At 48.5% G+C, this 16,332-nt stretch overlaps 1 protein-coding gene across 1 annotated transcript in view; it reads left to right on the forward strand.

Annotated features, from left to right (window-relative positions):
* The window catches only part of LOC115637222 (indoleamine 2,3-dioxygenase 1-like), a 46,830-nt gene extending 30,771 nt beyond the window's left edge, over positions 1–16,059 (forward strand). Inside the window, exons 2-11 of the mRNA XM_030538259.1 lie at positions 4,431–4,560; positions 9,032–9,127; positions 9,216–9,335; positions 9,840–9,958; positions 10,541–10,555; positions 11,514–11,613; positions 12,266–12,383; positions 13,495–13,546; positions 14,532–14,680; positions 15,637–16,059. Coding sequence (XP_030394119.1) covers positions 4,471–4,560; positions 9,032–9,127; positions 9,216–9,335; positions 9,840–9,958; positions 10,541–10,555; positions 11,514–11,613; positions 12,266–12,383; positions 13,495–13,546; positions 14,532–14,680; positions 15,637–16,034 — 1,257 coding nt within the window. The 5' untranslated portion in view covers positions 4,431–4,470 and the 3' untranslated portion in view covers positions 16,035–16,059. The remainder of the gene's footprint in view (positions 1–4,430; positions 4,561–9,031; positions 9,128–9,215; positions 9,336–9,839; positions 9,959–10,540; positions 10,556–11,513; positions 11,614–12,265; positions 12,384–13,494; positions 13,547–14,531; positions 14,681–15,636) is intronic.
* The last annotated feature ends 273 nt before the right edge of the window (positions 16,060–16,332 follow it).

Raw genomic sequence — 16,332 nt, forward strand, 5'->3', positions numbered from 1 at the left:
CATAAGGAATTAGGCTGTAGATGGATTTTGAGATTGAAGATTGGACTTTTTAAAAACTTGCCAGTGAAGGATTCTCCATCACAACACTGGGTATTGTTCCACTGGTGAATTACCCGCACTCACTGTTACAAATTTACACCTTATTTCCAGGCTGCATTTGTCTCAATTCAGCTTCCAGCCATTGATAAATATTTGTCTGAAGAGCCCATTGGGCCCATATATTCCATCTATCTAGCAAAGTTAGAACACCATACTAAGGTGTTATGAACCCAACTGCTGGTGTTTGTTACTCAGAGAGTCAAACTTTAGTATTGGACAAACTGTATATCGCTGAAACCTCAGTCTAATGGTGTGTTTATATACTGACCCCCAGTTTATTATTGTTAACCTTTTTAAATGCTTGAGTGTCTTAAGAAGGGAAAACAAAGGGTAATCTTCTCTAACAATGCTTAGTTTCCTTAGTCCAGGTAGTTTTTAGTTGGTTTTCCTTGAAATTTATAGAAATAAGTAAGTTTTTAACTCTCACCCTTGACAGGCTAAAAAACAGTTGTTACTTTGTTGGGACAAAAGACTAACAACTAACTTCTCTTTCACTTGGTATTAGAGCTGTTGGAACTGGACTTTGGCTTGTCTACACTTAGCAGCAGCAGCAGCAGCAGCAACATTTCATACCGTATTTTCTTTATGTTCAGCTGATTATCCACCACAACTCCCACCATTTTTTCTGTCACTGGCTTACATTCTTAGGCATGGTAAGCTGAGCTCAAGCATACTGACAGAATGGGGGACTTTATCTCAGGAAGCAAACAAACACTTTGGCCATATTAGAAGTGATCTAGGTCATTCAGATTGATGTACACATGTCAATGACCTGCTCTGAGGCCATGTCTACATTTAAAATTTTGCAGCGCTGGTTGTTACAGCTGTATTAGTACAGCTGTATAGGGCCAGCGCTGCAGAGTGGCCACACTTACAGCAACCAGCGCTGCAAGTGGTGTTAGATGTGGCCACACTGCAGCGCTGTTGGGCGGCTTCAAGGGGGGTTCCGGGAACGCGAGAGCAAACCGGGAAAGGAGACCAGCTTCGCCGCGGTTTGCTCTCGCGTTCCCCGATCCACCCTGCAAACCGCAGGGAAGGAGACCTGCTTGCTCAGGGTTCCGGGAACGCGAGAGCAAGCCGGGGAAGGAGACCAGCTTGATTACCAGAGGCTTCCTCCTTCCACGGAGGTCAAGAAAAGCGCTGGTAAGTGTCTACATTGGATTACCAGCGCTGGATCACCAGCGCTGGATCCTCTACACCCGAGACAAAACGGGAGTACGGCCAGCGCTGCAAACAGGGAGTTGCAGCGCTGGTGATGCCCTGCAGATGTGTACACCTTCAAAGTTGCAGCGCTGTAACGCCCTCACCAGCGCCCTCACCAACTTTCTGATGTAGACAAGCCCTGAGATTTGTTTTATTCGAGGCCACTGACGCACTTAAATTGAGGGAGTGGTACATAGTTTCTTTTTGTGATGTAAAAAATATTTTTTACATCATTGATATCTGCAGCATGGGGCCAAAACCCAATTCCCCCCGCTAGAAAAAAAACCTCACTGGCTGATGACTTCCCATTTCAAAATAGGTCTACAATTATATGATTTTACGGTAACCCTTTGGGCACAGAGGGCACAATTCTGCAGATCTGGAACATACCCATGCACATAAGGTCGCGTTTCTAAGACTTGTAAGCCTCAGTGAGAGAGATGGGAATGGAGCATTGGAGTTCCTGGTTCCCAGACCTGCATTTGAACCAACAGGCCATGCCAGCAGACTGAGCCCTGGCCTACACCCTACGAACGTATGTCGGTGTAACTGTGTTGCTCGGGGTGTGGAAAACCGACACACTGAGCAATGACGTAAGCGCTATCTATACCGGGAGGTTGATCAGGATTTGTTGATGCAAGGACTTCTCCCCAAGAGGCGGTAGCTACGTCGACAGGAGATGAAGTACCTGTGCCGGCGGGAGAAGCTCTCCTGTGGCCAGGGCCGGCTTTAGCCATTTCGCCGCCCCAAGCACAGCGGCACACCACGAGGAGCGCTCTGCTGCTCGCCGGTCCCGCTGGTCCGGTGGACCTCCCACAGGCGTGCCTGCGGATGCTCCAACGGAGCCACGGGACCAGCAGACCCTCTGCAGGCACGCCTGCAGGAGGTCCACCGGAGCCGCCTGCCGCCCTCCCGGCAACCGGCAGAGCGCTCCCCATGGCATGCCGCCCCAAGCACACGCTTGGCACGCTGGGGCCTGGAGCCAGCCCTGCCCCTGGCTGTAGGTTGCATCTCCACCAAGTGCTACAGCGGCACAGCTGTACTGCTGCAAGGGTAGACAAGCCTGGAGACAGGGCTGGCTCCAGGCACAAGCGTATCAAGCAGGTGCTTGGGGCGTCAACTCGGGAGTGGGGCAGCACTTTCAGGGATTCGGCACAGGGTGCCTCACTCTCGCTCGGAGTGAAGGACCTCCTGCTGAATTGTCGCAGATCGCCATCGTGGCTTTTCTTTTTTTTTGGCTGCTTGGGGCGGCAAAAGCCCTGGAGCCGGCCCTGCCTGGAGATAAACCAGCTCTCTGTCCGCAGTCCTAGTACGGCCCACACCTCGGGACTGGTGGGAGCGAGACTTGCAGTCGGGATAAGTGCTTTCAGCTTTAACCCTTACAGGGCATTTCCATGCAACTTCCCTAGCTATAGACATCAAAGAGAGAGTGTGGTGAGAACCGTTTTCCTCCAGGGAATGGCTGGAATTGGTTCCCTCTGGAACGCAACGCAATGTGACGTTCCTCCCCACGCTGAGATCCTCGGTTCATTTTTGCACGCAGCACTGCCACCCTCTGGCCAAAACTAGCACTGTATTGAATTACTTTCTTTACAGCAGTGGCTCTCAAATATATAAAAGACTGCAGTTTGGAAGTGTATTTTTAATTTATAAGGGGGGGCGGAGTCGCACACAGAGGCTTGCTATGTGAAAGGAGTCACCAGTACTAAAGTTTACCACCATCATAAATGCTGGAGGCAAAGCGGAGTTTGGAGTGGAGGTTGACAGCTCACGGCCCCCCATGTAATAACCTCACAACCCTCTGAGGGGTCCCGACCCCCAGTTTGAGACACAGAAATTGTCAAGCACTTCGTGTAAAGCAGGGGTTTTCAAATCAGATAAGATTTGCCCAAAGACAACATCCACACTTGGAAGCACTGTGCTGCTGTAGCATTGTGTGCACATTGCTGTAGTGAACGTGTGAGCAATTCTCTGGTTGCTGCAGTTAGCAACCTCCTCTTGGGGGATGGATTAAGTCCACAAAGAAAAATCTTCCGTTGAGCTAATGCTGCCTACAGCAGGGGTCAGATCAGCATAGGGCTACACTATTCTTAGGAGTGTTGATTTTTTGTACCCTTAGAAGTCTGCAACAGAGCTGCTTTTCAAAGCCTTACATAAAATGACCTGTTCACACAGGCAGAGGTGAAAAATAGCTCAGAGAGATCTGCTAATCGAGACAGATTTGGTCTGGGTCAGAATTCATATTTAAATCCCGAGAGGAGCATCACCTGAAAGGTGCTTGCCCTCCTAATTGTGGGGTAGCTCCTTTACTTGGAAGTAATTCTGCTGAAGTCCCAGGGTGCTGGAGGTAAAACCAGAGGCTGGATCACTTGCCCATTAACATGGCTTCTCTTACAAGCCCATTGGGCCCATATAGGTGTTATGAACCCAACTGCAAACATTTTCAACCGTCCTTGAACAAACTTGCTGTGCCTGCCAGTTGCCAGCCAAATTGAACCCACATTGTCCAAAAGGAATTTGTGCAGGAATTCTGCCTTCCTAATTCTCCCCCCGGCCCCCCCTCACACTTCCTGCCCAATCTTTTTTTTAATATTGCTGCACCCTATTTAATAGCTGCCATATCCCATCTCAGAAATGACTGCTCTTCAGAGATGGGGACTTCACAGTGAAATCCCCAACACTGTGTGATCCTTCAGGATGAAAGGCACCAAGGCACAACTATTGTTGGGAAAGTGTGTCTGGGTGCTATCAAGTTGTTCTGTAATTTATAGCCCCCTGGAGAGAAAAAACAAACAAACAAACTGACTTTAACCCTGACCTAAGGAACAATTGCTGTGTGCTCAGGACAATTTGCATCAAAAGACTATTACACACTACATTTGGTAAGGGATCGATTCAGCTCTGTAACTTCCCAAACCTCATGAAAGCATTAAGAGGAAGAAGCGATACTATTTTCAGTTTGCTGGTACGCAACAGATAATAGAAAATAAGCCATCAGGTGATTTTGACTGGGCAACAAAAAAATCCCCATACATTACAACCTATTGAAACTGCCTTGTCTTTCCATTTACTTACCTACTCTTTTGGAGTTTAAACTCCTGATGTAGTGATAACTTCTCATTGCTCAGGAGCTGATGGGCAGGGAAATTAAGCAGCTACATCACAGGCATGGAACATGAAGACAAAAGTGAGAGTCTGCAGAACCTGGAGGAGTTTCACATTTCAGAAGAATACGGCTTTATTCTCCCAGACCCACTGGTAAGAGTTTTAGTATTACAGTAGCAAGTTAAAATTTTACGCAGCACATTTGCCTGGTCTGCTACAACAATGTACAGAAAATTAGAGCAAATAGAGCAGATATTATTTCATATTGCAATATGAAATAATCTGCTCTATTATATATAGCAAAAATATAACACTGCTGCTTACTAATTAGTAATTATTGCAATTTTATATGCAAAGTGCTTGTTAGTGTATGTGTAATAGCATTAAATAACTAATAGTGTATCTGTTTTACACACACCATTCCTTAGCATACATACAAATTACTAAAATATACATATAACAAACAAGTTTTGTAATAATAGACATTTAAGGCTTCAGAGTGACTTGCCTGAGAGAGTTTGTATGTAGAGTCACACTGTGAAGCACTGGAAACAGCTCCAACATAGTCTGAGCAAAAAGAGCTCATAGCCATCTCCAGGTTGAATAAGCAATGGGTTTTGCTGTCTGCTATTGTCCAATTTTTAAGTTATCAGAAATTAGAGTCATACCTGACCATAGCTACAAACTGCATACATGTCACTCCAAGAGTCCTAGACCATTGTGATCACAGAAGTAACAAACACATTACCACCCTTACTCTTCAGCTACTTTGCACAAAGCAATTTCGTTATTTGTACGAGGGAGACTGCATTGATGGTGGATTTCTTGGTCCAGCTGCCAAATCCATGTGACAAATATCCCAAATGCACAGAGCCCCTCACCGCAGCACCTCCTCCTCATTCACCACCCACGTAACACCACAGCTAGCACGTGCAGTATCCCCAAACATCACCCCGAAGCCAAAAATGTCTCAGAGTCAGTGTGAAGTGATGGAAACAGCGTCAAGCATGGCTGAGAGCTCTTTTCTTTAGAATGGCCCCAGGTTCCATCTTTAAAACAGATGGTGAATCCCAGTAAAGATTATCCAAAAAACGGTTGAGAACTTAAAAAAAAAAAAAACTCTAAACACACCTGACTTTCACATTATACCTTAAACCAGTAGCTGAAAGCCCGTCCTGTCATATGGGTGTAATTTGCCATTAGCTACACATTTGCAGTTGGTTTGAGAGACTCAGTGGATGAATTAAAACTATGAAACTCAAATGATTTAGGCGCCTGCTACCCTGAATGTATAATTTTCAAAATGCACCTTTGACTTCAATGGGACCTAAGCGCTCAACCATTTCATGTTTCTTGGTCCCTTATACTCTGTAAACTAATGATCATCTCACTTGACCTTCTGTATATCCATTCTGTATAGGTCATTATTTTTTAGCCCGATAACCCTATATTTACCCAAAAATTTTAGTCTCCTGAGGACAGAAATGCTGTGGTCTAAGTAAACTGTGGATCCCAGGGAGAGACCAAGGTACCACAAGTGTCTGAGGGCCCACAATGGCAGGGAATTGTCTAGATATGCCCAGATAATTGGAGGAAGTGATCTGCACAGTAACACATGGTCAGAGACCTTGGAAAGCACAAAACTCTCTGCCATCTGACCTGGGAAAAAATTCCTTCCTGAGCCCCAAATCGCAAGGGGCGTGGGGAAGGAGAGAATCGGTGGTTAGAACCTGAGCCTCTGAGCACGACCCATCAGCCCCCATCTGGAAAGAATTCTCTAACACTTCAGACCACCCGTCCCCCTTCTCCAGCTAATCTGGTGCTGTTTTTCCCTCCTCCTTTCTGTGAAGCATCAATCTGGCCAACTGGGGTGCGTGTTCCCACCTGACCCCTGCAGGGAACCAGCTGAACCCTGAAACATAAGCCAGTGATTGTAATAAAATCTCAGTGCAGAGCTATAAGCGTTATGAACCCATTGATAGCAATGCAGGCAATCCTGTTCTCCCCATGGCCAATGAGGAAAGGAGATGTCTGAATCCCCCAGTTCATTCACAGATTCCAAGGCCAGAATGGACCAGCCTGATCCCCTGCATACAGATGCTTTATTCCAGCTGCTGGGAGAAATTCTATGGTCGATCTTTTTAAAAGATAGATAGATACATTCAACCTTGAAGTAAGATGTAATTTCCTGGCTGTGAGGATGATTAAATGAAAGATCTTAGCAGGGGAGGAGATGGAATCACCAGCACTGGAAGTTGAAGGTATTTAAAATAAAATTATCTACTTCCTGCCACTGAATCTTGTTATGCCTTTGTCAGAGAGGTTGACAAGCCCCTGCTATCACATTGGCGATCATTGTGTATAGGTAATTGATTACCTTCTCTTCGATAAACTAAAAGTGAGAGAGGACTTGAGCTCCTTAAGCCTCATTGCAAGGCTGGTTTTCCAGCCCCAAAGTAAAGCAGACTGACTGATACGCTACAAATATGTTCACATGGTCATAACAGGCCAGATTCTGATTTCACTCCAGAGAAAGTAGTTACAGCGTAAAATCAGGAGGCGGCCCAACGTCTTGCACAAAATTAGATCTGGCCTTGGAATCTAGCAATGGACGAGGGGAGATTACATACAATCTAGATATGGGAATTTGACATGACAGAACAGATTATTTAATACTTAATTTTTAATGTACACAAATTTGTTTTTAAATCAAGAGAAATGACTTACATGGACTGAAATTTTTGACTTAAAATATCCATAGTGAATACATATTGTACCTCAGAGCATCCCTAGATCCTTATTGTGATTATACAGTGAAGTTTCTACATGATCAAAATGTCCAGCAAGCAGAGCAGAAACTTTGATGTCACTTGCTCATGAGCTTTCCACCTATTACTGACACTTAAGGATCATTTCTTCCTGGGCTATACGAGGAATATAATCGACCTCTTTTATTTTCCGGTGCAACACCATCTTTGTTCTCTCTGCACTTCCTTTTTATTTGTGCCTGTATCAATTTCAAACCACTGTAGAAAGGGTTTTCATCATGTCAGTGAGGGGGAAAAAAGTCACCAAACTATTTATCCTAAAATTATATATTTGAGCATAAGGAGTGCAAACATTCAGGAGAAATAGTGCCTTGCTGTAGTATGACATCAGGCCACATTTTGGCCTCCACAAACATACAGTCAGACCCCAATAAATAGGAAGAAGTGCATTTAAGCCTCAGATCTACATGTGCAGCGTGCTGAAAAGCACCATCAGGCCATGGTGGTTTTAAAATGGGAGTTTCCCCATCAGTAAGTGAATAAAACCAAAAAACATTTCTTTCTCGCATGATGCTTACGTAGTGTCTGAGTGATCCCAAATTAGATGTCTCTGTCAAGCCTGACTGGTTATTCTCTCTGTTCTCATTACACTGGCCAAACCACATCGCCCATGACCAGGGAGCACGGTTGGACAAGTGAATGTGTTGTCTGCCACTCGGTTAAATGGAATATTGATTTGTAAAAACAAAACCAAGAACAATTTCTTCACAACCATGTGTGTTTTACTCTGAGAATATTCTGCCTCTGTAGCCTCTTCCCTCTTTCAGCTACTGATGAATAACTACCGTATTTCAAGGCATGCTATTATTCCCTGCTGCACCCAACATGCCCACTGCATGCTCGCTGGGCTCCAAGGGGATACGCTGGAGCTAGGGATTAATGGCCAGACATGAAGAGTGTGCCTACACTGCAATTAAAAACCTCACGGCTGGCCCATGCCCGCTGACTCAGGCTTGGCCTAAGAGGCTGTTTAATGCAGTGTAGATGGCTAGGCTCAGGCTAGAGCCCTGGCTCTAGGATCCTGCAAAGTGGGAGGATACCAGACCTTGGGCTAAGCCCGAACATCTCTACTGCAATTCAACAAACCCTTAGATGCGTGTGCCTGGCCCTTGCCAGCTGTCTTGGGCTTGGGCTAATTGCAGCATAGACATACCCTCAGTCTTTAACAAAGCTGAGTCTTGCTGTAGCAAAGACAGAAGCAGGAAGAACTAGCTGCCCATCCAATATTCAGGCTCTAGGCCTCATGAGGGTCTTTCCTGTTGTTCTTCCCTTGGCGAGAGAACGAGCAGCACTGCCAGATTTTGTGACCAAGTCTCTTCAGATCGCAGCTCCCACTGAGTTGCTGAGTAGGGAGAATTGGGAATGGGGTGGGACCAAGAGGGAAGCGATCGCTGTTTCCAGCTCTCCGCTACATTCGGGTTCTCTTGGTCAGGACCTCCCCAGAGGAACATTCTGATCTCCGAAGGGCCGGAATTTCCAGAGGGCTCCTGGCCACAGCCAAGTGCCCAGCCCCCACAACTGGGACCAGATTTACAGCAGTGCTCTGCACCCAGCACATATCCAGGACGCTGAGCTCTTTTGAAAACCTGGCCTTTAACGGCCTGCAGCTGAACTCGTAAGTCTTCTGCTGGAGTTGCAGAGGAGAGTCAGTGGGAGTTCTGTACTAATATGGGAAGGCCGATGAGCGGGCAGGCGGGATTCTGCTCGGTTCAGACCCAGAAGGGGGCTGGGTCGCAGCAGGGAAAACATTCCGTCGTTAAAAGGAACACCTTCATTTAGATTTCTTTTTAATACAGACAGAACTGCCAGATTATTATGCTCCCTGGATGAATGTCGCAGCCAACCTGCCCCACCTGATAGAGGGACATCAGCTCCGCCGGGAAGTAGCAAAGGTTAGCTAACCAGTGCTGCACACAGCAGGTTATCAGTCGATAGCTAACTCTTCCCCGGGGCTGAGCTAATGCCTTTTTGCCCTTGCAGATGCCACTGCTCAGCACACAGTACCTGCGAGGACACAGGCAGCTGCGCCTGGCTCGCCTGGCTCTCGGCTTCATCACAATGGGATACGTATGGCAAGGAGGCGGCAGACAGACAGTGAAGGTCAGCACCTTTGTTACCCTCTACTATCCTACATCCTGATCTTCCAGCATCAACGATGCCAACACCCAGTGGCTGGCTTGGCTCCCATTTCACTAGGGCAGGTCAGAGACTGAGGAGCAAGTACTGGGGAATGTTACTAGCCCACCTACCTGTACGGCATGCAGTGTTCGGTAACATGACCATTCTTTTCCCCTGTGCTGCATGAAGAGCAAGCAGCAGGAAGCCCAGCTAACCAGCCAGCCTCTGTCCCTGAAGACACAAACTGCAGCAAAAAGCATGATCTCTGAGCCTGGGTGCCACTCTCTTGAGCCGGTGTGTCGACGTAAGGCGGTGGATGAAAGGCAGGAACTGACAATGCCCTGGGTTCATAGTGCCCTGCTCGGCACTGATCTGCAAAACTGCCTTTGTTTCCATCCCAACAGGGTGAATCTCCCCAGGTTCTCCTGTTTCGCTGCCCAGTACAGTAGCCATCTGCCGTTACTGTAACACTCTTGTCTAACCTAGATCCTTCCCAGAGTGCTCGCGGTGCCTTACTGCACGATCTCAGAGCTTCTCGACCTGCCGCCCATCCTCGTCTATGCAGACTGTGTTTTGGCAAACTGGAAGAAGAGAGACCCCTGTGGGTATGTAGAGCTCCAGGACCAACTCTGTCAGACACCACAGCATTTTGTATACAGTAGCAACACCACCACCCTGCGCCTCTTGGAGGTGTAGGCACGCAGCTCTCACCTGTAGGTCATGCCCAGATCAGGTCACCTGAATGCACTGACTAGGTTCACTGTAATATGTTTATATGCAATCATACAGGTGCGGTCCAGACGCTTTCACCTGCTGGTGCCACATTAACCGATCCAGGCATCCTCCCATCTGGTACAAACATTCTCATAGGACATTTCAGCTACCGACTGCTTCAAGACTAGGGGTCACACAGCTCTGGCAGTGCCAGGGTGAGACACTAGGGGCTGCTCCTTTCAAAACAGCTGAACCCAGATAGGTCAGTTCCCGCCCTGAGCCCCTCATCTGTGACTGGGTGCTGGAAACCCCACGGTCTATGCAGCCCCAATTAGGGTTCCCTGGAAACCCATGTCATGGCCACTCAACAGCACTGGGTTGTCCTCACTTAAAACAGCTTTACAATCTTTCCTTCTCCTCACGGCTTTCTTTTTTCTTCCTCAATTGCGGCTCCGCCCCGGCTGTGCCTGGAGACCCCTGAACGCAGAGTAAGTAGATCTGGTTTGTCTTGGCGAATGACAGGACTGTAGAGCGCTGTGCCAGAGTGACCCCAGGGGCGCAATTCCCACCTCAAGGAGACATGCCCAGCATGCTCAAAGTAGTGTGTAGCCACAGCGGGTGGGAGGGACTAGCCACACTGAGTACATGCCTAGCTTCTTGGGCACATGCGTACTCAGGTGCAGCTCCACCCGCCCCCCACCCTGGCTACATTCAGTTCTTAGCGTGCTAATGCCCATCAAGCTAGGGCAGGTATGTCTCCACGTGCTGGAATCACGCCTCCAGCTGGAGATGCAGGCACACCCCTACAGGCATGGGGAGAGCAAGGAAAGGCAGGGCAGCTTGGTCTTACGGCTACAGCAGCATCCCCAACTCAACCTGGGCAGACTAACAAGTGCACCACCGACCCCAAAACAGGATGGGGGGGGTCGTCTTCACTGCTGCGTTACAGCTTCTCCATCATAAAACTAGGATAAAACTACTTTTGATGGGGAGAGAGGGAGGCAGGGATTGATTAGTTTATGCTCCTGGAGTGACTTGTATGAAAGAGTACCAGCATAGCATACACACATATGGGAAAGGAACAAACCATTCAGTTCTGCAAGGTAGTTTAGAGAGCACATGCAAACGTGCACGCAGCACCTTACACAAACTGATTTCACAGCCATTTTGTATAGGTCAGCCTCAATGGGTGTTATGGGACCTAATTCAGGTTTTCAAAAGGTTTTGCTTTTCTACATGCATTTTCCTCTGAAAAGCGGGCAGTCTAGCTGCATACAAAAGCCACTGCATGTTTTCCTTTGGGTTCCACACTAGCTTCTAGTTAATGATATTTTTATACTGCAGGGTTCTCCTTGGATACAGTTTCTCAGCATCAGCTACAAATTGCTATTTCTTTGAGGTCATTTTACTAACCTAGCCCTGGGGAATGCATCTTTCTTTCCTTAGGAATCTTGACATCCTGTTTTCATTCCCTGGAGGCGACAGCAACAAAGGTTTCTTCCTAGTCTCTCTCCTTGTTGAAGCAGCAGCTGCAGCTGGAATCAAGGTACCGAGTCCTAATGAAATAGCAAGGGGGCTTGCTCACTGGGCTCGCTGGATTAAGTACTGCTTACGAACTCCATTAAGTTTACCTCACAGGAACGTAGCATTCTGCCCAGTAGATTCTATGGCAGTTTAAAGTGATCAAACGCACCTAGGACATGGTGACCAAGTACAAGCACAGGTTTTTCCACCATCCATCTAAACTCTTGTGCTGTAGAAATCACTCTGCATCCTCCACCCAGCAGAGTCTGAGATCTGTTTTTTCCTTATTTGCCCACAGATGGGAGACTCCTATCATAAACAGCTCTGCTGTTAGCTCTGTTCTTTTCCACCCTTCCCTGCTGTTGCTGACCACTGGAGTCGCCTCAGCATCTCTCTGCAGGTTCTAGCTGCAGAGCTGTGGAGAAGGAGTTTGGACACCATCCCTTTAAGAGGGTGGCATCTTTATGACCCCACTGTAAGTGAATTCCTGCTAAGGAGGCACCAGGGATGGAAGCCCAGTTTCATTCCCCACCAATCCCTGTGGTGGCTCCTGCTGGAGAACCCGACAGTATCACAGCTGGGAGTGACCTGGGACACACTGCAGTCTCTTTCCTCAGAAAGTCTGACCCTTGTGTTCTGGATACCAAGAGTGTTTTTCCTCTGTTCCCTCCAAGGCAATCCCCATTATTGTCAATGCCATATTGCATCATGGTCTGTGCTCCTTGGAAACAGCACTGCAGGATGTGGCCTTGTCTATATGCAAGATGCGTGAAGCTTTCAAACTGATTCACGGTAAGTGCTTAGACTTGATAGCTGTGCTTGCAAATTCTGACCAAAAAATCCCACAACAAAATTGACATTCATGCAACAATCAATCCCTATTTTATTACTTCCAGGTAGAGAGACCCCCTCCCCACCCCTACACACACAACAGCTTGTAGTTAGCTCCCTGAGTCTGTTGCAGAGTCTCCTTTGTGGTCAGATAGGCAATTAGAACAAGTGTGTAATGATTCACAGGGATGTATTGAGTTTGATGCTGATTGAGGAAGCTCCTGAACCCTTCCCACATGTCTGTGGATGCCCAGTTTTGGACGTTATTTCAGCCAAAGAACTAATTTCCTGTCCCTAAAGACATCTCACGGTCAGTGCTCTGCTGAAATGAGATGCATTTTATTCTAAGCTTGTCTCACCAAATACACGTTTCAGCACGTATGCCAGTCAGCATGCCCGTGAGAGGGATCGCAGAGACAAACAGACAGCAGCACTGTTACACACTGAAATGAGCAGGAGACTGAAGTTCAGAACTGAATCCACATCACGAGTTACCATCTCTGGTGCTAAAGCCATAGCACGATGCCGGGTCTGGGAACTGTTATGGAAACCACTTTGGCTCACTAAATGAAGCGAACTGCAAGTACCACTAACTGCCAATAGCATTACTTCCCTCAAGTTGCCCAAGTATTCATGGGCAAGGGATGTCTGCAGACCACTGCCTGTGCATGGCTGGGGAAGAGCCCTGCCTGGCACCACAGAGCAATGCGCCAATCCTCTGTGCCAGCAGCAGAGCCAGTTTCCAGTTGGCTGCCACAAATTGTACTTTATCCTGCGGAGAGGCCAAGCAAGCAAGGGGCTCCCCTGAATGTGATCACCCAGTTTGTGCAGTGCTGGGTTCAGGAATAGGCTAATGTGACATTTTAGAAATGTATCCATTAAACAGATTAAATACTTTAAACCAAATCAGGAAGGGGCATGGAATCTCTCCAAATCAAATAATATCTGACAGCACTCACATTGCTGGCAAAAGGCGATATCTGATAAGCCAGGGCTCTAAGGGTTAGTTTCACATGTTGCTCATGGCTCCAATGCACTCATTAACCCGAATGAATGTTCCGTGTCTCCACAGAGTGTGTAAATCCAGAAGTGTTTTTCAGATCCCTTCGCATCTACCTCTCAGGGTATGTACCATCTTTGGGTCACTCTCTCTTATTAGGAACAAACGAGTCACTAGACTGCATCAGACCAATACCCTGCCTCCCACAGGGACCTGCACCGGATGGTGTAAGAAAACAGCAGTTACAGTATAATCTGCCTACTACAGAAAAAATTCTTCCAGCCCGCTCAGTTAGGGGTTGATCCTACCCCAAAGCAGGAGGTGTGCAATTTCCAATTAGGTATAAGGAGAGAGAATGTACCCACTTAAAATGGGGGGAAAAAATCATCATTAAGCAATATCTATAATATTTGCTCCATCGTTTTATAAATGCACACTGAGTTCTCACCTCCCAGCAAGAGCGGGTATTTAGCCTTCTGCTTCCCCTTCCTGACACCAGCTCCATTCCCCTCCCCTTTTCCTTGTCTATGTCTCGCCCTCTCCGGCGAGCGGTGGCCACTTTACAAAAAACTGGACTAGTGAGCCGAAAAGTAGGGTGACCAGATGTGCCAATAGTAGGGACTTCATTTTCTATAGGACCCTATTTCCCCCCCCACACACACACACACCCTGATTTTTCACACTTGCTATCTGGTCACCCTACCGTGATGTTACCTGAGAAACTTTGCCTATCCCATGCTGGATAAAGAGCTAAGACGTTCCCAGCTCAGTCCAACAGGCACTGCCTGGAAGCCTGCATCACAGCCCCGAGTTCCCCTTCCTGCAGGTAGCACAGTGCTTCCATGATGGGGATAACTAGGGGGCGGCTTAGACCTTGGTGGTGCTAAAGTCACTCCGAGTTAACAGAACACAGATCTTGCATTGGGCTGCGTTAAGGCAGAACCACTGTTTCCAGGAACGATTGTCTGATGAGAAGTTGCCTGTGCTGCAAGTCACTAGTGTCTATCACCATGGCGGGTCAAGCCACACGGAAACCCCAACAGGCAGTTAGCACATTCAGTATGGGAAAGGCCATGCAATTGCTTCTCGCTTCATGTTTTTGGAACCAGCTGGAAGGACAATTTCCTGATGCCAGAGGGGCTGGTGTACGAGGGGGTGTGGGACAGCCCCAAGCAGTTTTTCGGCGGCAGTGCGGCGCAGAGCTCGACATTACAGTGCTTTGACGTACTGCTAGGAATCCAGCACAGTGCAGCCCAAGGTAAGTGGAAATAGCTGAGGGTGGAAGCTGCAGTTATTGTGGGACTAGTACACGAGCCTTTCACCAAGAACTTCCGGTTCTGGTGCACCAGCCACTAGAATATTATTCAGCGGGTTAGTCCAGAAGACTCCTGCCAGACACGTGTGGGCAAGAGACCGGGGTCTCCCCAGAAAGGGATTTTCCCTCAGAACAGAACAAAAACAAACCTCCTGTGGGCCCGAGCCAGAACAAACAGTGGGGCCACTAGCCTCAGCTTAGCAACAGGTTATTAGAAACCGTGTGCGCACACACACCGCCAAGGCCATCCAGAGGATTCAGGGGACCTGGGGTCTTCAGTGGTGGGGGACCCCCCGCTGCTGAATTGCCACCGAAGACCAGGCACTTTGGCAGTGGGTCCCGGGGCAGAAGGACCCCCCCGCCGTGGGTCGAAGACCCGGAGCGGAAGAAGCTCTGGGGGCCCAGGCCCCATGAGAGTTTTCCAGGGCCCCTAGAGCAAGTGAAGGACCTTGCTCCAGGGGACCCGAAAGACTCTCGTGGGGGCTTCTCCGGGGCACAGGGCCTGGGGCAAATTGCCCCACTTCTTCTCACCCCTGGGCAGCTCTGCACCCCGCTTGCCAGCTGCCTGGCCCACACTACTCAGTAAAGAAGCAATGGGCTCGGATAGTTTTCAGAGGGAATCACTACTTCAGCAATAGAGCAGTCGTGGGGTAAGAGTTTAGAGCAGGGCAGTGGAGTTGGGAGAGAGAATCAGTCACCAAGGGGGCCAATGATTTAAATGTGTTTTTGTAACGCACTCACTCCAAGGAGTGATATTTGTCACATAGCGCGGAGCAAAGCAGGGCTGAGCTAGGTAACCACCACCACCGTTTTGGCCCAGCACTTTTTCTTTAGTGGCGGCGAGTGCCGAGCTCTCTCACTGCATTTCCCAAACTAATGCTCTTGCCTTGCTGTTGCAGGGTTCTCAGCAGAGTACCTTGGTTGCATGAGGGATTACATGCCAGCAGCTCACAGGGCCTTCATTCAGACCCTAGCTTCTGGCCCCTCCCTCCGGCAGTTTGTCCTGGAAACAGGAGACGCAGGCCTGCATGCAGCTTTCAACAAGTGCGTGTCGGCGCTGGCGGACCTACGGAGCTATCACATACAGATCGCCACCAAGTACATCACCATCCCGGCCGTGAGGTGCCGAGTGGAGCAGCAGCAGCCGCAGCTCGGGGGCTGTGTCCACAAGGACACGGCAGTGCTCTTAGAAAGGGGAACCGGCGGGACAGGGTTTATGCGCTTTCTCAAAGCCATCAGAGACACCACCCGAAAGGCACAGCTCACGGAGCAGGAGGCAACGGTGCCAACACACTGACCAGCCCACGGTGATGGCACATTCGGATGGGCCCCTCTCCTGTTGCCGTCAGCCCTGTGTTAGCCATAACCCTGAGATGGGATGGGACAGCGAAGGCATGGGGAAGGATTGGGCCTTCTCCTTCACAGTCCAGGGGAGCAGGAAGGGAGCACCCCGCCTGATCTGTGGACTATTGCAAGTGGGTGCATCCACTGAAGCCACAAGGACTGGCTGTGGCCCCTGGCCCATTGAATGGCGCCTGTGCACACTTTGCAGCATGGGAAAGGGCAACCCAGCCATTACAGCCAGCAAATCTGTT

This window comes from Gopherus evgoodei, chromosome 19 (genome assembly GCF_007399415.2).
Source record: "Gopherus evgoodei ecotype Sinaloan lineage chromosome 19, rGopEvg1_v1.p, whole genome shotgun sequence".
Taxonomy (NCBI): domain Eukaryota; kingdom Metazoa; phylum Chordata; order Testudines; family Testudinidae; genus Gopherus; species Gopherus evgoodei.